Genomic DNA, 26803 nt, shown 5'->3' on the forward strand with positions numbered 1-26803 from the left:
CAGCCGGCTATTCTCAGTCCTCCTTCCTCCTCTAAAGTTTGCCCTGACCGTCGCTAGCGCCTGTATATAGAACTTGCAGTATATTAACACTTATACTGCAAGTTTTAAACCAGCCAGCGCCGATGCCTCCAGCCCCGTGGACACGCCCCTTTATCTGTGGCCACACCCCCATGTACCGGGTTCATACTCTAAAATGTTGGAGGGTATGCGAATGTAAGATAGCGGTAGTGGTTGTCTCTATGCTGGCTGTGTGACGGCTTTGCTTAACATGTTGCACGTCATGGAGGGGATGGTTAAACAAAGGAAAGTAAATACATAACCAAATTCTTATTAATGCAAACAGATAATTTGTCAGTGTATACTCCAGTAATCTTACCTGTTGTTTTTCCATCAGCTCCTATTAGTGGCACTGTAATAGCTGCAGTTACACCATCTGTAGGCAATGTTGTGTATACTACAGGCAGTGACTGAACCACAACAGGAATGGTTTGCAAACTGCCCATTTTGCTGGGCAAGTTAACAGAGGGGATAGTGTGAATGACATGAAGTATCTGTTGTCCCCCACTGCCCTGTGTAGAAGCCAAGATGGAACCAGGAGAAAGTACGGCAGGAACGGCTGAACCAAGGCCAGACAGCGAGACCACCGAAGGAGGTACCGATAGAGGTGTTCCCAGCGACAGGGTCGTAGTAATAGGAGGACTCTGAGAATGGCGAGTTGAGCGTTTGGGTTTATGTAGAGAAAGGTCGACTGGTTCAGCCTGCGGCAAACTGCAGTCACTGTCTAGGAGTTGCTCGGGTGGCTCCATCTTGATGTCACTAAGCAGAGATGGAGCTGATCTCTCGGTGCTTATTTTGCAGTGGGATGACATTGGAGGTGAGGAATTGTAGGCCTGAAGAAATTGGTTGAAGAGAAAATAGATTATATATATATATATGTCAGTTAAAAAAAAAAAAAGTCCCAAAAGTAAATAATGCAGTTCACACACATAAAACATATTTTTCTACTAAACAGGTGTCACCATACAAATTTGAAACATTATTTTCCTATGCACAACAATAGGGCATGCACACAGTATTTCTGAACCAGAACACTTATTTCATAATTACTCCCATCATTTTGAAACTGGAAATCAGAACACATTACTGTATGTGTGCTCAGTTTCAAATTTAACCCCATGCTTTCATTTATGTTCAACAGTTATTACCTCTTATTTCCAGTAAATTTGTTCATTTATGTATCTCAATATCCCAGAGAAATGAAACATTCTGAAGCAAAGATTTCTGGAAAACCAGGACTTCAAGAGACACATACTGTACACATGCTGCAGAACTTCTTTATAAAGTTATAAAATGTAGGCAGCATGTTAATAAGTAAAAATTATTCAAAGCGCAAAAGTTTAGAATAATCGTAGCTATGAGAAAACAGGATGGAATAATACAGTCTGTGATAGCTGCAATGCTCTGTTTATTCTGCACTGTGACTCTAGGGATCTGGGTAGAGCTGAAACCAGGCACACCCTGGGTGGGGTTGACTTGTTTAAATGGACTGGGAGCGCCTACTGCACACACACCCTTTTTCTCCATCTTCAAACCCCCTCCTACTAGGATTGGGTGGGGTGAGGTCTGCAGCCGTTGAACTCACATTACCCTCATTGCAAGTTGTAAAAAGAAACAAACTACCTAAGAAGGATCAATTAGTGTGTATGTTGTACAAATATGTACTAAATGTCTTCATCAGTGTTCATAAAATTATTTATATACAAGGATGTTCTGCAGCAACTATGTCTCACTCTTCCCTGCTCTGTTCTTATACAGAGGTGTCCTCATACACCTAGCATCTATACGCCACATGGCAGAGACGCTCTGAGACGAGTAGCATACCGTAAATTTATTTACATTTTGCTTATTACATGCATCACAGAATCAGTGAAAAGCCGCACACAGGGCCTGATTCAGAGATGGGCGCAATGCCGATTATTACGCAGATTGATCGATTGTTTGCCTATGTGCATGTGTGTAAGCCGCACTGCGCATGCGCAATTGTTTTGCAATTATAGCCACATAGAAAATCCAGTCGCAAAGGGAGTGACAAGTAGTCAGCATTTGGGGACCCAAACCCCCAAACGCTGTCCGCTTAAACGGCGTTTCATGGGCATGCATAAATTAGCTGTTGCGATCTCCTTTGCAGCATTAGAGCTGTGTGTGTGTCAGGAGAGATGCACTGTTTGCGGCTGGTCAGACTTGCTGCACATGCTGCCCAATATGTAACAATGTTACTGATGTTTACGCTGTTGCACGTCGGCCAGATATGAGAAGGCAGCAGTAGGCGTTCCTATGCTCGGCTATGCAACTGCGATCCGTGAGAGAAAACAGTTTTAATCGCATTAGCGTATATCACTGAATCAGGCCCACAGTGTACTAAAGATGCTAGGTTGCAACTTTAACCACACTGGAATTGGTTTCACACATGTACAAAGTACCTGCCTGGCGCCGGACTTAGAGAACACTAGATCACTCGATCTATGATGGTCGTTCATACGCACTGAACGGCCATCATCTTCCAGGCAGCCATGGGTCCCGTTGGCTGGTGGGCAGGGCGAGGGCGTGTCAGCCCCCCTCCCCGCGGCTGCCACTACATGTGTATGGGTGGTCTGCAGACCGCCCGTACACACTTGCCGATGGACAGATATGTCTGCAGATATATCTGTCCATCGGCTGCGTAGCACAGCCAACATGAAATGTCTGAACGACGTCGTTCACAGTACTGGCACTGGTACACACTGGCCGACAGGCACCAGATATATTGGGCGATTAATTGATCGCGCAATATATCCGCCAGTGTGTACCCAGCTCTAGTCGCACACAGATGTACAAATGTCGTACATCACAGTAGTCTGCAGACTCTAGCTGCCAGTAGTTTTATTTCTGCATATAGGACGCATATTTTGAGCGAAAAGCCTCTCGTCGCATTCGACTCATCATCTGGGACCTGACGCGCAGAGTGGTGTTATTTGGTGCGACTGCCGCAACAATGTATGATGAGACATCTGTACAATGGGAAAGTCTATGGGGATAATAGGGTTAAGTTATAGAAGCAGATTTAATTAACCCATACTGTACTGTCCTTACACATCTTTGCTGCAGTCGCGCTAAAAAGTCCCTCACTGCGCACTAGGTCCTGTGAGACTCTGCCAACGCAGAGCGTCTTTTCTGCCAAAAATGTTCGGAGTTCTGATGTGATGCGTCTAGGATGCGCCAACTGACTGTGCTGATTATTTTGATATGGGACATTTGTATATGTGTGCGACTGAGTCTCTGAATATGTATTGCGACTTAAGGTGCCTATCCACTAGAAGACAAGCAAACGACTGCACGATTACGACATTGTAATCGTGCAGTCGTTTGTCAGTCTGATGTGCCTACACTGAACGAGCAGTCGCTCATTGTAGGCACAATCAATCATCTCCAAACATGCTGAACCTGATGCTATCGTCAGGATGACCAGCATGTTTGCACGATGATAGATGTATAAAAGACAATTTTTTAAACAATCCGTAAACGATTTTCAAACAATTTTCAAACGATTATGGAACGATATCGTTATCGTTCAATCGCTCATTTTAATTGTCTAGTGCAGGGTTGGGGAACCTTTTTTCTGCCGAGGGCCATTTTGATATATATAACATTATTTGCGGGCCTGGTTTAGGCCATGCCCCCTCCACGTGATGTCACATGGGGGCGGGGCCACAATCGCCAGTGATTACAGCAATGCCCGCAGCATCCTGAGGATGTTCCGGGGAGCTGTAAGGGAAGCGGTGTGATCATCTGAAGCATCCTAAGGATGCTCCAGGTAGCACTGATGCTTAGATTCTGGCTGCAGTGTGCGATTCTAGGCACCCTGCTAGTCAAATGAGGTTAGCAGAAAAAAGCTCTGAGGGACAGACCAAATGACACCGAGGGCATTATAAGGCCCCCGGGCAGGAGGTTCCCCATCCCTGGTCTAGTGGATAGGCACCTTAAGACACATTTTCGGCAGGGAGAACACCGGAGGATCTGGAGAAATCTGCATGAAAATATAACTCTCAGTATACATAAGGTCCTGGTTGTAATAAATACTAAGACCCTAGTGGTGTGGGGTAGAAATGCTAGTCACTGTGCCACCATGCTGCCCAAAAGGTAAATTTTAGCTTCCATTATGACACAAAGGGGGAAATGTAATAGCCGGCGACTTGAAGGCATTGGTGAGATTCTAGCAAGTCTGCACGATATTTTAAAGAGGCAATCATTTAAAAGACAAAGCTAACCTACAGATGTGTCCTCATATATCAAGTCTCAATACGCCAAGCAACGCGACTTGTCTGGCGTGCGTGAACCGCCATGTCCCATGTTACTCTGCTAGAGTTGGGCGCCTTTTTCGCAGAATATGTGTCTAAGTCGCAACACGAATCGACTGGGACACCCCAGCAGACTGTGCTGACTAATTTGATATGCGACACTTTTATATCTGTGTGCACCTGAGCCTGTATATGAACAACAACGGAACTTAGAATAAAAAAATTTTAAAAAGATGCAGCCGCTACATTGTAGGACATTGTATACAGATTCAGAGGCTCAGTCGCACACAGTTATACAAGTGTTGTATATTAAATTAATTAATCAGCACAGCCTGCTGGTACGTCCTAGTTTCATGGCAATGCACCTTAGATGCACATTCTGGAGCATGTAGAGTCTCATGGGACCTGGAGCGCCGAGAGGGGCTTGTTAGCATGACTGCAGCAAAGATGTTTAAGGACACATCTGTAGTTTCACCTTTTAAATTATTGCCACTTTAATCATTGGGCAGCTTCGCCCAATTTTCGAGCAGTCAGACTTGCCGAAACTTAGCCGATACCTACAAGTTGCAATACTATTAGATTGACCCCAAGGCGTCTATGTACTAAGCCTTGGGGAGAGATATTGGACGGAGATAACGTGCAGTGGCCGGTTCGACCACTGCAATGCATGCGCAGTACACAACAAATCGGCTGATTGCGTGCGTATTAGCAACTGCGATCCAAGCTGAATCAGGCCCTGAGTGTGTAGCTGTAAAATTGTAAACACCTCTTCAGCTCTGAAGAGAAACCATTGTACCTTCTACAATACCAAAAGCAAAAAAGACTGAAGTAGCCGATATTCTCAGCTTCCCAAAAGGATCAAAACAGGTAGGTTCTGCTACAAAGGCGATTGTCTCAATGTTCACCACAACTTTTGTGACAATGTACCTGCATCGGTAAATGGCCTACTTGCCTTGCCAATGCTGACAGATTTTGTTTTTGTTTTTCTTTGTGAAAATGGCTTTGTGGAAAAAACACCCATATTGTAAAATGAAAACAGAAACAGAACCAAGAATGGAATAAACAACTGCAGACAGTGGGCCTGATTCATCACAGATCGTTATTGTGATCGCGGCTGCAATTACTCAGGTCTGCTGCGAAAATCTGCTAAAGAATGCAACCGCAAAGCCATCACACAGCCAGCATAGAGACGCCCACTACCGCTATCTCACATCTGTAATCCCTTCCAGTCCTGTGTATACAACGGGAACATCAAGTAACATCGGACACTCAAGCACAATTACAACAGGTCTGACCTTACTCAGAAATGGCTAACCTCATCGCACGCAGTGAGTACACAAGCTGCGTATGCCGTTGCAGTGGCTAATTTATGCATGCCCAAGCAACAGCGTTCAAACGGACAGGCACATCTGCATTTTTCCAACCACTCACCTGTCACCACCCCCAAACGCTGACATCCCATCCCTCCGTCTGCGATGGCTTTGTATCTGCGTAGGTAATCGCAATGCTAACTCATGCACGCGCACTGCGGTGCATACACGTGCGCAGTATGCACCATCAGCCGATCTGCGTACGCTGTTGCGATCCATGATGAATCAGACCCAGTGTCTACTAAACTTCTTCCATTGCCACTGATAATAAAGGGTCTAAAGCAATTGATAACACAGTATACTGCATAAGCCCTCATACGCTAAAAATTGGAATTATGTTGTCATTGAAACAAGGATATAATAACACACATAATTCATACATTGCAATGAAACCAAGAGAACTAGATCAATTTCTTATTACTATCAATGAGATAAATAACGTGGAGTATCTGAAAGATGAAATTCTTCAAAACAGATTTAAGCTGGCCACAGACATAGCAATGTGTTCACGATCCGAAAACCCTCGGCAGCTCTGCACATGATTTGGTGTTTGCAGTGTCCAATCTTCATACGCACTATCGTGCAGCCAGACATTTCTCCAGTGCATTTGTATCCAGATTGTCAGATCTGCCCTACAGCACGGCAGATCTGAAGATGTGAAGTGCGACCAGCAAGGAAGTGCCTTGCATCATGAGTGGGGGACTCACGATTTTCTCACGATTTGGCCATATTTTACACGATCTGTCGTTCCAATGTGTCGGAATCGGCCAGATCGGTAAAATATCGCTGTGTGTGGCCAGCATTACTCTCCTAGTCGGCAGTTAAGAAATCTGGGTTAGATGCACCTATTACAAATACAAGCTTTAAAAATGGTGTAAGACCATACCAAAACTTGCATGGGAACACAATGGAACACCTATATGTCAGGCTATGCATTAATACACTCTATAATGCAAAGTGGCAAACTGGATGTGATCCCTTTTTATAGAAGACCAGGTAAAATTAGTTCTTCAAGAATTCTGAGCAAAAAGCAAAACAAAATTTGGTACTTGTGTACTTTACAGACTCATAGAAGAGAGAAGTGTCCTACACTCATTATGATCATCAATCATAGTAATGTCTACATCCCCTCCACGGAGAGGACCCTGACATCATCAGCCAGTGTCCAGCGTCATTCCCAGAGTTCAGCGTCATTCCCTACCATCCAAGTGGGCATAGAGGGGGGAATATAACCTTGTAGCGAACAAGTTTCTTCTTTAGGTGGGAACAACTTTCGGTACTTGTGAACGTACAGTACACAAGTACCATTTAAAACATTCATTGGGTTTTCTTTGCAATGAGTACCCAAAATTTGTTAAAAAAATACAACTACTTGGGTTTGGAAGATGTGGTGTACACAATGTTAGCTCCAATCATACTGTACTACAAGACAAGGGAGAAGCAGGAACATAGGGCCTGATTCAGAGCCGGTCGCTATTTGCGGTCGTTCGTTCAAAAAAAAGGGGTGGCTATTCAAATGAACCGTTCGCTCTTTGCGGTCTGTTCACGCCTCTAGGTCTGAACGAGCGAACAAAACTTGCAGTCGTTTTTTGGGAAACTACGCCCCCTGGCCGCTCGCATCCTACGTCATGTCCGCTATTTATTAGATTAATCGAGTACATCGACCAGGGTACGAGCTGCTCGCTATTCTTGTGGTTGGTTTTTGCTACCACAATTTTGCGAGCAGTTCTGGCTATAAAATAACCCAGTGACGTGCTCAATGACGCTGCTGTTTTAATTATGCACACCCATAAAACGCCCGTTTTGACCTTTAAGCACGCCTGCGATCGGATCTCCACTCCCCGTTTTCAAGCACCTTCCCCTGTTACCACCCACATACGCCTCTTTCTGTCACTCAAATTATCAGGCATTCGCTATTTTGCGAGCACATGAATTTCGACTGCACTGACTGGTTCGCGCATGCGTATAACGATTCGTACGCATGCGCAGTTGGGCAAACATCGCTCGGAGCGAACGAGCGGCCGCTTGCGAGCGGCTCTGAATCAGGCCCATAATCTTTAAAGACAGATGGGACAGTTTATAAAAGCTTGAAAAAGGAACCAAGTGACAACTACATCAGGTTAGAAATTTGAGGTAAAAGGGTTAGGAAGGCGCTTGCCCTGTTTACTAAACCTGGTAGTGTACTAAAAATCAACCTCAACCGCTGACCTGATGACTGATAAGTGCATACACACTTACCAGTTGTCTGCCCGATGTGCCAGGCTTGACTTCACAACTGGGCGGGCATTTAAATTTGCCCAACCAGTTGAGGCGTCACTCATCAGAGAGTCCCTACAGCGTGAGTTCGGGTGTTCGGCGGTCACCCGTACACACCAGCAGGTGACTGATATATGTTTTAGATATATCGGCCACCTGCTGTGCTACACAGCCAATCTAATATCTCTGAGGACGACATCCTTCACAGACATATCGGGTATACATACCTGCCGATGTGCTATAGATATATCGCTCATTCTATTGTACGGCCAATATATCTATCAGTGTGTACCCAGCTGTATTGTCTAATGAAGTATACTTTCTATCTCAGATACAGCTAAGCAGCATAACTGTGGTAGGATAAACACACATTTAAGTGAATCTTACACAAGCGAAGAGGTAAGTGACAAGTAAAGCCCAAAGTTGTACAAAGGGCCTTATACTTTGGTGCATGTTAAAACCATAACCAGATCACACTAGTTGGGAAAATGACATCATCATATATAAAGCTGAAATACAAATATGTATTCCCTAGCTGAAGACTGTAATGGTGATTGGCTATGGAATACGGTTTTATTTATTACTTAGATGCAGATCATATGCTCAAACCATGGGAAGACAAAGTTTCTCACTAATACCCCTTTTCCACCAAAATTCCGGAGTTGGAACAGAAGTGCTGAGCGCTCGCAAGCAGGTCGATGGTGCCCTAGTGCGCATGCGCGAGACCCGCATAGCGACGGCTCTCTCACCAAAGGGGGCGTGCTGTCGATGGTGAGTGACAGCACGCCCCCTTTGGTGGGCGTGCCGGGGGCATTGCTGCGCAGACGGTGGCGTTCCCATGGGAACGCCTACCGTCTGGGGCCGGCCCCACTGACATCACAAGTGATGTCAGTGGGAGTGCTTTCGGCTCTGATATAGCCAAAAGCACTCCAGGGCTTGCGGCAACGAAACCCTACCACAAGGGTCGCGTCGCAAGCCCAATGGTCGCGATGGTCTTGACCATCGCGACCATCTTTCTGGCCACTCGCTATAGCTGTGGGTGGTCAGCCACAGCTATACGAGTGGCCGGGAGGCCGCTCTAAAAATTCTGTCAGAGCGCTCGCTCTGAATCAGGGCCGTCCCTCTGAATTTCACTCACCATCGACAGAACGCCCCCTTTGTAGAGAGACCCATAGTGACCGCTTGCCCTTCGCTATCCGGGTCTCGCGCATGCGCACGACGGAGCCGCCTCCGTCGTGCGCATGTGCACTGGGCTAACATCGACCCGCTTGCGAGCGCTGAGGGTCTGAATTAGGCCCAGAGTTCCTATCCGGATCAGACCCGGAAGTTAGCCGACGCCGACTCGGGACATTCCCGAGTCGGCGCCGCTCACACCGGAGTCGGGTCTGCATAGACCCAGCTTTCCCGGCGTGAAAGTGGACACTTGGAGATGACGTCATCTCCAAGCGCCACTGAAGCCAACCGATTGGCCGACTTGCAGCGCACTCCAGGTCATCGTGACCCGGAGTGCGCTGTTCTCACAGCAGGGTTTCACGGGCTATGCCAGTGTTAAACCCTGCTATTTACCTGGGTTGGATTGCCGGGTCACTCGACCCGGCGATCCAACCCTTTCCCCTTTTACACTAGGGAGCTGCGCGGGTTAACCCTGCAATAACCTGGGTTTTAGCTCCGGTGTAAAAGGGGTATAAGTAAGGTCCATGTAAAGTGAAACTGTGACGCCAGCAGACAGGATGAAGAGGACTTCTACATAGTAGGAGAAAGAAGGATATTAAAAATGGTGAACTCTGTGTCATAATTGCCAACTGTCCTGATTTTGGCGGGACGGTCACGATTTTCAAGCATTGTCCCACAAGTGAGCCACAGTGTTCCGCTGTTGGAAAGGTTGGAAGGGAACTCTCTTGTTGCTGCTGTATGTATCCACAACCTGCCAAAAGAGGCTGGGGGCAGCCCAGCAGCTCGCAGAGTGCTGGCCATGCCCCCAACATGAGAAATTAACGGGGTTTGATGCGTGGCCACGAAGCTAACGTGACAAGCAATGAAAGTATAACGTTTTGGGAGGTACTGTATGCTCTGTGAATGTATTACTGTGTCTTCTTGAAAATAACTCTGTAAAAATGGTTTACATCAGTCAATGATCTTTGCACTAGTGTGTGGTCTTACTGATTTCTGGGCCCGATTCAGAGTTGTACGCTATGCAGATATTTACACAGTTGGCCGATGTTTTTATTACAGCGCATGCATCCCAGTGCCTCTGCGATGTTGCTCCCAGAGAGACAGACGCAGAGAGATTGAAAGTTCATGAACCGTTTGTGGATGGTAACGGAGGGGTGGTTAGGAAAATGTGGGCCTTTTTCAACTTGTTTATAGATGTGCCAGATCTAGTGACTGCATCTTTGAACACAGTTGGTGCCGGCGTCTTAGAGCCCGATTCAGAGAAGTACGCAAATCCAGTGATCGTTTGCCGTTGCGCATGCGTGTCAGCCGCACTGTGCACTAACAGCGATTATTTTGCGACTATGCAAAAAATTAGTTCACAAAGTATACTATTGCTGGTATCTTGCATCGAATATCCATTTTCAAATACTCCCCCATATTGGAGATCTTGAAGAGGTGAGGATACTCTGCCCTAGGTGCTGTGGCACTATGTTAAAATTAGGACCCTTACGGGAATAAGTACATCACCTCATTGAGATCATATGAAGTATTTGCATACCGGACTCCTTCCTCGTGCTTTTATCATGTACAGTAGATACACCAAATATTCCTCAATATATTTAATAGCATTCAAGATATGGGCCACTGATAAAGTCAAACTGCGTTAATTTAGAATAACTCAGAACTACTATCCTTGCACTCTACTGTCACTAAAGTATGGTAAGTTTAACACCCATATAAATCCTCCAGGACCTAGCATATATGGTCCAACCTCACCTCCCTTACAAGATTACATTTAAATTACCATATTCAGCATACCCTCCTCCCTCTGCCGTTACTAACTCCTCCCACCTCCTCTTGTTTACCCTACCAAACCAATACCCTTCTTCCTCACAATTGAATTTAATTGACATGCACGGACAGGGACGGACTGGGGCAGTAGATCAGCTCCAGCAGTCCCCCCTCTGCACATCTCTTAGCTGCACACGAATGGAAAGAGGGCGTGGTTAAGCTTCAAGAGGACGTGCCACAAGTCATGGGGGCCTGGCTTTGCGGCACGCCGCCGTCTCTTGCCACCCTTCCCTCCCCCTGAGCTCATAACATGAACTAAGGTGGGGACACCTCCGAAGTCCAGAAGGTGACTTCCACCCTGTGCAGCGGCAGCTGCACTTCTCGAGCCGGCCCTGAGGCCATCGGCCCTGAGCACGGAAATACAAAGCTTTGGTCATCGCTGCCACTTACTCCCTACGTTGATTGATAATTTGAATATTGGCAAGTTTGCAAATGAATTCCACTGTAGCTATTTATGTTTCGTATTGTATTAATCTGAGAAGGGTGACTAAGAAACGTGACTTGGTAACCAGATTATATTCCCGTTCTGTATTCCATCCTTCCTCCAGCTATCTTGGTGCATTGGAAGTAAGCAGTCCATGTCAGTGCCCTCTCCTGATGGTGTGCAACCACACAAGATCCTAGCTCTGTGCCCTAATGGTTCGTCTCCCCCCTTTGTATTGGCCATGTTCCCAGACTGTGGAGTTTCAGAGCGCGGTGCTATTCTGCAGAGAGATGTACTTCTGCAACATCGAGATTGGTGCACAGGATTCATGTACAGCTGTGGCTGCAAAATATCACAACACATTGTGCATTGGAGCTTTAAAAGAATGAGAATGTTCCTGGCAAATGCAGTAGGGAGAAAGGATAGTGGGGGCATAGGACTGGCATAATGTAATAATTGAAGCAACAATATGCTTGTCATTGTTATGCCTGATGTGCTGAGATCACTGTGGAATGCATAAGTGAATCTATTTTTCATTTTCTTGGTGTGGCATTATTTTGGCACACCTATTTTCTTTTTGAAATGCACACACCAGTTACTATTTTGCAATGTACATATCTTGCACAGCATGAACATTATTTGGCGCCATCTGTTTTCCATAGAAACATATATGCCTCTATATTGCAAACTGTGTACCCACTATGGGCCGATATTGGAGTTGGATGCAAATCCAAATGAGGACGCATCCGGCGTATACCCGCAGACAGTAATTGCAGATAGTGCTGTACCATGCATACACACATGAACTGAGGTAGAAGGTGCGGAGGCATTGATCTGTCAGTTGATGGATCTGTCTTTGCATGAAATGGGCATTTCTGGGTGGTAACTGGGCAGTTACTGTGCAGACGCTTGAAACAGATCAATATTGTGGAAGTGCCATGGGAACGTCATTTGGAGCATGTGGACAAAGGATAGGATGCCTGTTTCTGAGGGATCTTATGCACGGTATGGGTGTAAATTCTGATTACTATTTAAGGTGGCAAGAAAAATAATGGGCGGCACGGCCTTCCGTATGACGGCGTGCGGATAATCAGCATAGATGGGTAGATAATCCAATTATGAAACAGCGCCTGCATTTGCTTTTTACAAATTATAGGCATATAAGGCCTATTTCAGTGTCAAAGATACATTTATATATTATAATGGTATGTATGAATCATTACAGAAAGGAAGATATTGCCATTTTACAGATCAATTATACTAATAAAAAATAAGATGCAATAGAATTCTCAGTGCTACGTGTCTTTTTACCTGCAGAAACAGAGCAAAGCAGGGAAAGGGCGTTCTCTTCCTGCTTCGTGTTCCCCGCTCCCCTTCTCTGCTTGCCCGGGCCGCGTGGCCGGCATTGCTAATCAGCACTAATTAGAGTATTACCGCAAGGGCTGTCCCGGCACTTCAAGTTATATAAATAGGGCGAGAATTACACAGCGAAAAGCGGAACTAATAAGTGGAATATAAATGTCCAGGCTGCTTCTTTATTTCTAAAATTAAAAATGTGCTACCTGTTCAGCTGACCCTCTATGGGGTGTATGTAGCAGGTTTTGAGTTGCTGGAACCTGAGTTATTCTGGCAGGGATACGATCAAAATCTAGACAGTAAGTACTGGGGTTATGGGGAGGATTAGGCACTAAGGGGGGAGGATTAAAGTTTAGGGCGCGGGAGGGGGTGGTTAGGTTTAGGCACTAGGGAGGGAGAGAACGGAGTAGGGAGAGAGGGAGGGTTTGGATACTGATCGACAAGTGTCGGCATCCCAACAGTTGGGATGCCGGCGTCGGGATATTAACCGACGGGATCCTGAGCACTGGCATCCCGAACCCAACCCATTTTGGCAATATAGCTGTTAAATGTCTGTCCCTTTAAATTTAGTATGTCCACAGAAATCCTGCAGGCTCCAGCAAATGGGAACCTATTACATTAACCTATGTGTTTATTTAAAATAGGATTTAGAAAATCTGTTCTATTTAGCTATGTCTGTCTATTTGATCTCTCCTTGTACTTATTAATGAAGTCTGCCAATACAATGCCTGTAGAAATTGGGGAACACTGTAGTACAGATGTGTCCTCGTACATCTTTACTCATAGCGTTGCATTGTGGCTTCCCTGCCGCGGCATGTCAATACGCGTTACTGCGTAATGTATGCCTCAAAAGACCACGCCATGCAATACACACTTTAACCGCTGGGTGGCGAATGCTCCACGGATGAAAACTACAGTAATGAATACAATATGATGTACAAAATAACACGGGGCATAATTCAGTAAGGATCGCTATCGCAACAGTGATTACACACACAGTCTTACTGGCAAAATATGCTATAACATAATTACGCCCACTTTACCTTATACACATCCGTAATACTTAGCAAAACAGTGACACCATCGTAGCCGCATGCACCCTTGCACAAGGTCTGACCTTACTCAGGAATTGCTAACCTCATCGCACGCAGTGAAAGCCTACGCTTCGTACGGCATCGAAATGGCTAATTTATGCACGCCCCTGTAACGGCGTTCAGATGCACGTACACACCTGCGTTTCGCCGACCACCCCCAAATGGTCACTTCCTGTCAATCACTCTGCGATGGGTCTGCGTAGTCACTGCAATTGCAGTCCCGGTTGCAGTGGAGTGTTCGACAAAAAATACACCATATGCATACGCATGTGCAGAACGCAACAATGTGCGTAATCGCAGTTGCGATCGGTAATGAGTCAGGCCAATTGCCCCTTACCGGGCCTCGAACCCGGAGGACCCACTCTGTAAGGCACTCACCTTACCCACTTGCCAACACACGCCAGCCAACTCAGCAGTCACACCTGTTGTGTACAGTATGTGATGTTAAGTGTGTGACTTTACACCAGGCAAAGTGTACAATACAATGTCTATAGCGGTTTAGTGTAAAATGCAGCTGAGTGTAATGACAAGTAGTGGGAAGTTGGGAGCTGAGTTTAGCAGAGTTCCTTAAGAATATTGAACTTTAATTGCTCCGTCTTATTTTATACTGGGTGTGCTCCTTTTGGCCAACGCTAACGACTTTTTATTTAATCCTGCATTCATGACAAAACACAGCCGAGTACTACTGTATAGTGTAATGAATGACAGGACCCATCAGCCAATCAGCAGTCGGCGCTACAAAAGCTGTTAGCTATTTGACGCATGTGCTGTGCAGTTTAGGAAAAGCGACATCTGGTGGACAGAAACTTGTATTACACGCTCCGGCTTTTCCAGCTCTTCAGTACGTTACGTTGCGCCTTACTGCAGCATGATGAGATTTAGAACGCCAAGCAGCAGCACGGCCGAGCGCGACTAGCATGGCGCGCTACGTGTCTTATGGAGCAAACATGTAGCAGGACACATCTGTATACTAAAATCTATGTATTCATTTTGAATAAATAATTTTTTGTTTATTTTAAAATATGCACATCAACCAATTATATTTTACCTTTTTATATTATGGTTATACAGGCCAATCCTGCAATGACTATCAGTCACATATGGAGAAACAAGGATGATGAGGACACAATGTATAGAAATATATTGAGTCATGTACGAATATATGTATCTTGTGTCAGTTTTATAAAATGCCGAATGTATGTTCTAAGAGTATGGAAATGTTAACATAGAATAACAGTACAGTAATCTATTAGCAAGCTAAAATGTCACGATTTAGGTTCACAAATTGTACAGAGAGGAATGAAGTGGTTAATAAGACATCTGCACCTAATAAAGAGAGCTGAATGAAAAGGAGCTCTCTCTCTCTCACATGCCTCCCCTCTTGTCACCCCCTCCCTAGCATCCTGCTCTCCTCCCCCAATGCACTGCAGGGGATCAGGGTTTAGCAAAGTTGGGAGTGGGGGCAGTGCCCATTTATGATGAAGATATGAACAGGAGAGTATGGAAAAGTGGTAGAGGGAGGGAGACAGAATGAGTGGGCATGTGGGTTATTGGACAGTAATATACATAACAAGAACCTGTTGTAAACACCAATAAAATCTATTTAAAATCACCATAACTATGACGACATTTTCTCAATACATAACCACACAAAAATGTGGACAACTAATTGTTGTTCATGCTAAAGAGGTAGCTGTGTAAAGCTGTACGTAATGTGCCTGATTTTGAGCTGGGAGTAAAGCAGAAAACCCATGTTGCAATGCAGATGGGGCAGATTTAAAACATGCTGGGCAGGATGTAGTAAGCATAGCATTCGCAATGCCGTACATTCCGCCAATTGTCGGGTACATAACGGCGTTAATTACTCCGGTATGACTATGTACCTAGATTTGCGATTCTAATCACAAAGGACAGCTCTCCCAATAAGGGCTGTCTTTTGCTATAAAGAGACTTCCAGGTTTATGTCCCAGAAGTCCCTCTGGTGTCCTTTTGTGCATACCCCTGCCAGGGGTACTGGAAGGGATCCCTCTCAGCTAGGAAAGCGTAAAGAACACCACCGGGTCCAAGCTCCGCATGTATCTCATCATTCCGAAGCTTGGTACATATGAGCAATGCGGTTTCTGAGCATTTTTGCCCATAGTACATCCCGCCCGCAGAGGGATCATACTTGCCTACTTTTGAAAAAGCATTTCAGGAAGATTGGGAAAGCAGCACCTATGAGCGCGCGTCAAAGTGGACGTTTCATAAAATTGATTTACATCCAAATGTAAATGAGCCCCAAAACAGTTACTAACATTTACTTGTAGATGAAAACACACTGATACTTTGCAGAAAATGCATGTAGCCATAGGGATCATTGTGCCTTACTTCTCTCAGCTTCATAATGGGGGTAAGGTATAGTTAGGGAGATTGCAACTATTTCAGGGAGACTTGGCAAGTATGAGAGAGATTTAGATTTGGTGATGGGTGAGGGGCGTGTCTAAACGGACATCTAACGGCCCCATTCAACAATGATGCTAATTACCAGCAGCGTATTTTCTTTAGAATTGCAGAGCTAACAACAACTACAGTATGCCATTGGTATTACACATTACTCCGGCGAGTAATGTCCCTATAATCGGCGGCATCCTCCGCTCTGTTGCTGGCAGCCTATCGCTGCCAGCAACAGGCTGTTTTGTTGCGTCATGCGCGACGGCTGGTCTACACATGTGCATTACAGTTTCATGATGGGACTCAGCAAAGTTTGGAAGGTTTCACTATAGCTGGAAAAATTATTGTTGGGTCCTCACTGCCAGTAACGAGGACTGTATTGCCATCACCATCTATGGACTGCAAAAGCGGTACAGTCTCAAAGAGCAGTGTATTAAATACTGAAAGAGGGACATTACACCATTAGCGGGTGTTAAAGGGGTTATGACTCGTTTAATGGGGCCCTAAAATTCTGTATAAAAATAATTGTATTTGTGGGCTGCATGTAAAAGTGAAGTGGGCAGGATAGGGAGATAATCTCAGGTCCAGACAGAGGCGGGTCTAAAATGACACAAATCACCACGGACCAGTGAATCGTAGCATTTTGCCGTGATGGGGGCGTGTCCTAGTGTCATGGAGAGCTTGGCCCAACCCCGAAGCCTTCAGCTGCATCTCCTCTTCTGGCTTTTCCTGGAGAGGAGATAATTGAAGTAGGAATGTTAGGGTTTTCTAAGAATGGGGTAACAGCAGCAGATGCGTTCCTTCTCTTAACGATTGCATCAGTAGTTATACAGCTTTCTAAGGAGACTAATAATGCCCCATTTACAAAGCTCTGGCAAGTACTATTTACCAATATGTAACCTGGTATCTGCATATGCACATTGAGATCCAAACCCAGAAATGAAAAGATCGGCTTTGCGATCGCTTCACTTTTTGTTTTTGGCATAACTGGCCCTGTACGGAGCCAGAGTCCCAGCTTCTGCCAAATAATAAAAAGCTCCAAAAAAGGATTCCGCACATGGCGTGATATGCGGCAATAAGAAATGCAAAGTTTTGGTGCCATAGTGCAATAAATAATAATAAGGCCCCAAAAACCGTTACGGTCTTTATTGCTACAACATATATCATCATTACTACTACTGCAGCCAGGGCTGCTCTCGTTGGACACACCCAGACACAGCATTACCTCAGTTTCTTATAGTGAGAGAGCAATGGCTTCATTATTACGGTTTCTTCAACACTGGTTATGGAAATATTCAAGGGGAGGATAGGCTGTAATCATTTGAGAGTGTAGGTGCTGTTGTACAGGCTTGTGCGATCATCTGCAGGTGTAAAAGCTGGTTATTACAGTATATGTTGGGCATATAATGATTTAGGGCTGTAGTTTACAGTACAATGAGGGGGTATTATACATATAATGCTGACACTTCCATTTTGCAAAGCTAAAGGTGGATATACACTGTGCAATTATCAGCCATATGAGATGATTATCGGCTGATCGGGCCGATAATCGCACAGCGTATGGCGCGACCCTGCAGCAATTACTGGTCTGTCGGGAATAATAAATCTTTCAGCATGCCTGGCAGAAGGGAAACTGCAGCCCTGATCTGACAGTAGATATATTCACCATCGGACACAGAGAGTGGCAAGGTCAGGTAACTGGTCTGTCTATTTGATGAGGAGTTGTAGCTCAAGGTGTATGGCCAGACCCCAGAAATACAAAGCAATAAATATAGAACAAATTTGTATGGCTCTTACGCTCCCATTGCAGAAATGAGGGCATCTAATGCTTGGGTACATTTGTGTAGGTCTGCTTATATTTGTTAGCCATTCACATTTATTTTAGTTGTTTTTTGCAAACTTCTGTATCTGTCAACCATTCAATGTATCACAATTACCGGACATGTACAGCTTGTAACACTCTACAACAAGCCATTATAAAGAGTAGCCTGCATAATAGTATTTTAGTGTCTCTTGTACATAACTGTGTATATTACTGGCGATGGAATGGAATGGGGGACCAGGGAGTCTCAGATGTACGATACCCTTATAACCCTTCCACTGCAATGGGTGGGACAGACTTCCTCCCCCAGATCTAACTTTAGTCACCATGCCACTTTGTAATCAGGAGAAACCAAACCTCATTCCCTTTCTACATTTCAGAATATGTACCATGCAACACTGTCCCACCTATAGGTGGAATGTTCCAATGGGAACATTTGCAAGGTGTGTCTCTATCTCCACCCATTCAAGGCTTCACAAAAAGCCAATCACTTGTATAATGTATAATTAATATATATATATATATATATATATTATATATATATGTACACACACACACATACATACACGCACGCACACACACATATACACACAGTTTTAGTCTATGGCCCATATTCAATTAGCCGCGAAAAGCAGAGATCGGCGAAAAAGTATCGCCGATTGCGACTTTTCGTCTGTCGGAAAATTATCGCCGTATTCAATTCCATCTGCTTTTCGTGCACGCGGAAACTCAAATGCAATGTAATAAGCGAAAAAGATTCACCTCTGAATAGCAGGAGAAAAGAAGTGCTAAATTTTTGTTTGGGGGGTACAAAGCCCCCAAAGTACAACTCCGTTAAAAAATTCCTAAAGAAACCTTAAGGACACCCCAAAATAGTGCTTTGAATTTGGGGGCGAAAAAGCACAAAGTGGGGGGACAAGTTTGCAGACTAGTGAAATAAGGTTCTGGGGGTGCACCAAGAAGGGGACAAGTGTTTTGGGATTGCAGGTGCTTTTTTGGGGGTGGAATTTATTTATTTTTTTAAACTTGACTTTAGAGACATTAAAAGATGCTTGCACCCATTATCAGGTACCACAAACTTTACAGGACTACTTATCTTCTCCACAAATTCTGCTTTATGCCATTCTTCACCACTTGTGCAAAGACGCTAATTAGTGGTAATTGTGCAAACTTAAGTAACTCAAACCAGTGTTATTAGGGCTATTTGGGCACTACTACACTGATCTCCAATGTTTCTGCATCTTTATTGGGGGGGTACAGGTTGATTTCGACACCACTTTCCGCCTGTTCTGACTTCGCGTGTCGCCGTTTTCGCGTCTTTTGAAATGGAATACATCGAAAAGCAGGGGAGCGCACGATAAGTTTACGCGGCTAAAGTATGCGATGCAGGCGAAAAGTGCGGCATGTGAAACTTTATCGCGGGTGCGAAACTAATTGAATACAGCCCTCTCTGTTGTTTATTACTTTTTAAGGAATTAGCCGTTACATCTGAATTACATGAATATTACAAATTTGCATGTCTGAGTGCAAGTGATGAAAGGATAAGGTCATTATTATTATTAGCATTCAGTTATGCACCAACATATTATGCAGTGCTTTATAGAAAATGTTCCTTTTCATTTATATGGTCATCAGCTGCTGCATTGGAGCTTACAATCCAAACAAACACCAATGATAACCAATTTGTATGTCTGGACTCTGACAAGAAGTCAACGCACAGGAAGGACATAGGAAATAAACCGGGGAAAACAGAAGACTACACTCAGGTGACAATGTGCCCTGGTCAGGACGGTCCCGGCAATGTGAGTTAGAAATGATACCTACTGTGCCACTAGTAGGGGCAATACATGATGATCAGCAAGGATGTTTGAGACAAGTGACTGATTGCACCACTATCATTTAAAGAGATTTCTAAATATGACCTAATATATTTTAAAATATACCCATTCACTTAAAACCAGACAAAGAAAAACTTGTTATAGATAAGCTGGGTGACTGTAGAGCTGAGCTAGTGTTGCTCCTGCTGAGGGTTACTGGAAGGTTAGTGCTAGGGTGTGGCAGTATAGGGTGCCTCGCCCAAAGAGAGTTTCACCCTGCTCTGTTACCACTCACAGTATTAACTCAGTCTGCACCATCCGTAGAGCAGCCCTGCACTGCAGACAAATGCTATAAACTACAGCAAACAAATGCATGTACAACGCACAACTGTTTCCACCAAGTATGTGTCACCTAGTCTAGGCAGGTTTGACCATTATTATTGTTTCTAAAAATACTTAGAAGAAAGCAGTCTGAAAAACAATGATCTAACGATTCCTTTGAAACAGTCACACTCACAAAGAGAGAAATAGATACACACAGAAATACATGCATACACACACACATATGTCGAATGACATGATTGCTTTGCAGTAGGAGTGCAAGGGTTAAAGTCAGAAGGTGACAAGGTGACAGTGTCCAGGGGACAGGAATGGCTCCACCCCAGGAGCCGCCCAATCCTCCTCCTCATAACCCAGTGTCACAGCTGTGACCCTCTCCTCCCCCCCCCCCCCATGCAAGTGTGTGACACTGCAGCTTAAAGGTAACCTATTTGAGCAGAATGCTGGACTCTAAATTTAGCTTGAGGGGAGGAAGGGATATGTGCCTGTGTGTATAATAAATATCTCTCCATCCAATCCAAAGCAGAATAGACTCTACACTGCAGTGTGTTCCCTCCCAGGTGTTACCTCTAAATTATAACAAGCTGTGTTTAAGAATTGTCTGTACACAGGAAGTGAAATACATTGTGGTGCAGACACTAAGCAGATGCACTAATATATGCAAGCCTGTATGAAAGGAGAAGTAAAATGAGAAATACAGATTGAAGCACTAAACAATGAAATATAAGACAGTTAAAGGAGAGGTATGTGTATGGCTTTTATAATTTATAACATCTACATAATGTGCGTGAAGAGCAACATCACCTCATGAATTCTTATACACAGGGCTACTCCGACATGGAGGAAATAGAACGGGTCAGAGTGAGACAGGGAAGAGGAGAACCAGAAAGGAAGGAAACAGAAGAGAGAAATAAAATTGAAAACACAGATGATTTTGTAGTATGTAATAACCTGAAGGCATTGGTACTGCCAGATAGGACTCAAAGTCACCATTAAATACTAATGTGTCCTGAATACGATATTTGCCTAACTAAGTACAATCCATGTGTGTGAGGCACAAGGACGATCAGTACTTCCTCATCTTTGCGGCCCCCTGCTGGAGGTGCTACTTGCGTATCTACACTAGTCAGTGACGATACGCAAGTAGCGTAAACATGAGGAAATACCATTCAGCCCCTTGCAGGCTTGCTCCGCTCACCACGCTGCAGGCTCAGTGGCTCGCTTCGCTCGCCACAAGGATATATCCCCCCTCCATGCCCACTTGGATGGTAAGGAATGACGTTGGACACTGGCTGATCTTTACGATACTGAATAGTGAAGATACGTAAGTAGCGTAACCAGCGCCTCCAGCAGGGGGCCGCAAAGATGAGAAAGTACCGAATGATCTTATTGGAATATCCTTCAGTCTTCGACATGTACAACTCCTCTTCACTGTTACCACTGAGGAAGGCTCTTGTGATGCTTTTTTCTTTTAGTTTACTGTTCAAACACGGTCCAAACCATGGTCCAGGATGTACTTTGCTTAGTGCAGGGGCATCCAAACGTTGCTTGTGGAGTGCCGTATTAAGGAAATTACTTTGAACAGAGAACCAAACATTTTTTATCACAGTTTGCAAGGATGTAAAATGATGCTGGCATACAGGAATCCTGGGTCTCTATGGCGGGATGCTTCGTTGTGGTTAAACCTCTGAAATTAAGTTTTCTGGAAGTTTGGCCACTTACCGCATATGCACCAAGCTCCGGAATGCAATACATTCCGGGGTTTGGATGCTGTGGGCAAAGCCATCTTTAGATGGTGTTGTCCAATAGAAGCCACTAGGCTTAAGGTTTAACACTAGTTCATTCTAGCTCCCTGCACCTGTCACAGCCCCGTGCAGTTCCTCTTTGCTGCCTGGGGTGTCGCTCTCTGCTCTAGTGCTTCTAGTACACTCAGCTAATGCAATAAACTGCTGAGATACAGAACCAGACTGTTCTAGAACACCAGAGCAGATAGCGACACCCCAGGCAGGAAAAAGGAACTGCACGGTTTGTGACAGATGCAGGGTGCTAGAATGGAATGCAGTCATGTGACTGGCGGTGTAATCCCGGCAAGGGATCTAACATAGATCCGAAAAACCGACGCCTATGCTAATCCTGATACCGAAGCCCCGACAGGAAGCCGGACCGACCGTCCAACGCCGGGGGTAAGTATCCACGTAGCCGGGTGTTAGGTTTAGGGACCCCCAGGGGGACTAAGGGTTAGGCAACCCCTAGGGAGGGTTAGGCTAGGGGGGATTAGGGTTAAGCACCCCACCAGGAGGGTTAGGTTTTTCCATGTCATGTTCTTTTGTGCTGCGTTACATAAAACTGTCTCACACAAGTGTTGCATATCAAATTAATCAACACAATCTCCTCGTGCGTCCTAGTGTCATCACACTGCCCGGCGCTAGCAGAGTTGCACGGGACCTGGCATTTCGTGCCACAAGGTTTATTGAGGCTAGATGTATGAGGACACATCTATATAAAAAGGTATATGCAGAGCAGATGGCATATGAAGGGACACGTGGGTCCTAAAATCTAAATAAAAAAAAAAGAAGGTTGTAACCCAACTGAGGTTTTGGCTATGCCCCCTGTCCAGGAATCTGAAAATTAAAATGCAGTAACTCTACCCTCAGATAACGACTGTGGACTGTATTATCCTCAGGTTATGGTATCTCTTCTCCTCCTAAGATACTGTTCCTGGACGCAGTTCTCCTTACTCATAGTGGTGGTGCAGGGGACTTGGAGCTGACCGAAGGCCCAAAATGTGTGTCTGGTCAGAGGGTCATATTGGAGCAGTTGGAGGGCCACGTTTGGCACGCAGGCCTTAGTTTTTTGCCCCTGGCTTAGTGACTGAAGAAAATGCAGCCATATTATATTCCATATATTTTTGCAAATGTACCTTTGCATCTAATCTTTCCTTGAATCTGAACTTTGGGCCGGATTCATCATGGATCGCAATTGCAACCGCGTACACAGGTCAGTCGATTGTGCGTTCTGTGCATACATCGCAGTGCGAGAGTTAGCATTGCGATCGCCTACGCAGATAAAGCCATCGCAGAGTGAATGACATCAGGTCAGCGTTTGTGTGGTCAGAAACGCAGGCGTGCCTTTCCGTTTGAACACTGTTACTTTGGCGTGCATAAATTAGCCACTGCAACGGCATACACAGCTTGTGTACTCGCTGCGTTTCACGAGGTTAGCAGTTTCTGAGTAAGGTCAGACCTGTTGTAATTGTGCGTGAGGGGCCAATGTTACTCGATGGTACCGATGTATACCCAGGATTGCAAGGTATTACGGATGTGCGAAAGCGGCAGTGAAAGTATTTATGCTGGCTTTGGGTGTTTCCATACTAGATTTGCAATTGCAGTCATTACCATATTTTAACAGCAGACCTGCATGCGTAATCGCAGCTGCGATCACAATAGCAATCCGTAGTGAATCAGGCCCTTTGTCTACAGTCATACTTTAGCTTAAAACACATTTGCATCCAACTGCACGTTTGTCTGCTGTTAATTTGGATGGGTTCCCAGGACTGGAACTGGCTGAGAGATTTCATTAGCAGCTTTAGGGGGGTATTCAATTAGGCTGAGAAAAGCCGTTCTCGGCGATAATTTATAGTCGATGACGTAATTTTCGCCTGTTTCAATTATCCCCGTATTCAATTTCAAAGACTTTTTGCAGGTGCGAAAAGTCTTTGTTAAAAACCGGGGCTAAGTTTTCACCATGTAATACATGGCGAAAAAAAGTGCAGAATTGGGGTTTAGGTGTGTAGAATAAAATAAAATAGGCTGCAGCCTTTTTAATGTCCCCTAAAAGTAATCTGTGTAAAAAAAAATCCTCCGGACACCCCAAAAAATGTACTTTCATTTTGGGGGCGAAAAATAAAATAATGGGGAACAAAGTTTTAAACTAGCGAATTGATTCCCATGTATGCGGCAGGTGTTTTCTAGAATGCAGCTAGTAGCTGCAGGTGCATTTTTGAAGAATTAAAAAAAAAATAACTTTAGAGACTTAAAAATATGCTGGCACCCATTTTCATGTACCCCAAATTTAATGTGACTAGTTATTTTTTCCCCCAAAAAAAGTGCTATTCTTCACCACTTCTATCAAAGCCGCATTTATGCACCTGCGGCGGCTATTTAAAAACCCTGACTACATCAACCTGACGACGATTATCAGGTGCCACATGTTCACAGATAGGAGGTCGGTCTCCTGCACTGAATGACATTCAGTTTCGCCACCAGCATTTCAATCCCATTCCATTCAAAACAGTGCTGTAGAAAAGTGTACAGAATGACTCCAATCACATTCAAAATAATTTTAAGAAGTAACTATCATACACCTGTCAGCAATGAAAGTGGTTAAGAACTACAAATAAATATCTGCTGTCCCAGCAGTTTTCTTGGTTGCAAAACAATGACATAGCCATGATCCACAAGGAGAACTGGAGAACTGGAACATATACAGGATCTCATAGTTGAAAGGTACCAATAAATATTTCAAAGCCATTGCATGTACAATGGAGAACTGTAAAAGGCATCATCAATAAGTGGAGACAATGTGGCACAACAGGGACATTGCCAAGATCAGAATATCCCTCCACAAAAGTTGACGAAAGGTCAAGAAAGGAACTCATCAGTAAGGTTACCATAGGCATACAGTAACATTAAAAACACTGCAGGAACTGTTCACTCCCCTAAGCAATCTCCTGTAATCCGCACATTGGCCCTGATTCAGACCCACTGGCAAGCGGCTGTCCGCTCGCAAGTGGGTCAATGTTGTGCACTGCACATGCGCATGACGGCGGGAGCTCCATCGTGCGCATGCGCCAGACGCGACGAGCGAAGGAAAGTCCTTCGCTCGTTGTGTCTGATCAAAGGGGGCGTGCTGTCGATGTTGACTGACAGCACGCCCCCTTTGGTGGGCGGGCCTCCCTGACGGGGACGTTCCCAAGGAAACGCCTCCCGTCAGAAGCCGGCCCACTGACATCACTAGTGATGTCAGTGGGAGTGATTTTGGCTCTGATAGAGCCAAAATCACTCCGGGCCTTACGGTTGAAAACCTCAACCGCAAGCTCCGGCTCGCAGTTTCGATGGTCGCAATGGTCACGACCATCGCGGCCATCAAACTGCACGCTCGTATAGGCTGTGGGTGGTGACCCACAGCTATACGAGCGTCCAGGGGGACGCTCCATAGTTATGGAGGACGGCTCTCATTCAGAGCGTGCGCTCTGCTCAGAGCGTACGGCTCTGAATGAGGGCCATTGTCTATGAGGTAGACTGACCAGGCAAAATGCATTTCTCACAAAAATATCCAAGCCAGTATAAAAAAAAAAAAAAAAAAAAAAAAACACAACAACAACCACCACACACATACACACACATCTAGGGGTCTATGTACTAATAATTGCGGTACAGCCTATTGCCATATGTACAAAATTTGACCAGGGAGATGTTACTTTGGGCTTTTTGATCCACTCGTGTGGGAGTGGAATAGACATTGCCTGTGTGCACATTTGCACATACATACTCTTAGCTGGCAATTCTGGTTTGTCAGATTGGCCACTGAATAGCTATTAACAGTCATTTTTATTAAGCTTCCTGTTAACGGCTGATAATTCATGACATATACTAGCAATGGTGAAAATATATTTTATATATATATATATATATATATATATATATATATATATATACACACACATACATACATATATATATATATATATATATATATATATATACACACACACATTAACACACACACATATATATATATATATATATATATATATATATATATATACATACACACACATATACACACACACTGTGTAGACAAAAGTGATTGAACACTGACAGCAAATAGATCAGTAAGATTTTATTGACGTCAGTACTTTGTAGGGGATGGGTACGGTATACCGGCCCTCTGGCGATCCCTGTGGTCAGTATCCTGATGCCCGCATCCCGACAGGGTTAGGATACAGACACCTGTCAGTAGGAATCCTAACCCTCCCCCTACCCCAACCCTCCCCGGTGCCTGAACCTAACCTCCCCCCATGTGTCTAAATCTAATTTCCCCTCCCCGCACCCTAACTCTTCCCCTTAGTGCTTTACCCCCCTAACCCCGTTACTTACCCTCGGGATTCTGGCAGTTGGGATACAGATCCCGGGAATCTGACCACCAGAATCTCTACGGTTGGGTTATTGACCGCATCCCCTTGGTAGGTCCACCACGTGCAGGGATTAATGCAGACACCCTTCTTGGCAAACTGTCCATAAGTTCCTGGACAATAGCAGGCGGTATGTTTTGCCATTCCGCCTTAAGTACAGTGACCAACTGTGACAATGAAGAAGGTTGAGTCGGCCTAGAATGCACCCAACGCTCCAATTCGTCCCAGAGGTTCTCAATGGGGTTAAGATCTGGACTCTGAGCTGGCCAGTCCATCTGGGTTACCAAATTTTCTGTACACCAGCCCAGCATCGCCCTGGAAACATGACAGGTGGCATTGTCGTCTTGATAAAAAAAAATTAG

At 44.8% G+C, this 26803-nt stretch overlaps 1 protein-coding gene across 3 annotated transcripts in view; it reads right to left on the bottom strand.

Annotated features, from left to right (window-relative positions):
- KLF8 (KLF transcription factor 8) overlaps window positions 1-26803 on the bottom strand; it is a 95205-nt gene that overhangs the window by 33623 nt on the left and 34779 nt on the right. For 2 of the 3 annotated variants that reach the window (XM_088444288.1, XM_088444290.1), the window contains exon 2: window positions 377-890. In XM_088444288.1, coding sequence (XP_088300414.1) covers window positions 377-890 — 514 coding nt within the window. Of the gene's footprint in view, window positions 1-376; window positions 891-1205; window positions 1264-26803 lie in introns of those variants that run through there. The other variant, XM_088444289.1, reaches the window with a different exon arrangement.

This window comes from Taudactylus pleione, unplaced genomic scaffold (genome assembly GCF_031769625.1).
Source record: "Taudactylus pleione unplaced genomic scaffold, aTauple2 ptg000352l, whole genome shotgun sequence".
In the NCBI taxonomy this organism is placed as follows: domain Eukaryota; kingdom Metazoa; phylum Chordata; class Amphibia; order Anura; family Myobatrachidae; genus Taudactylus; species Taudactylus pleione.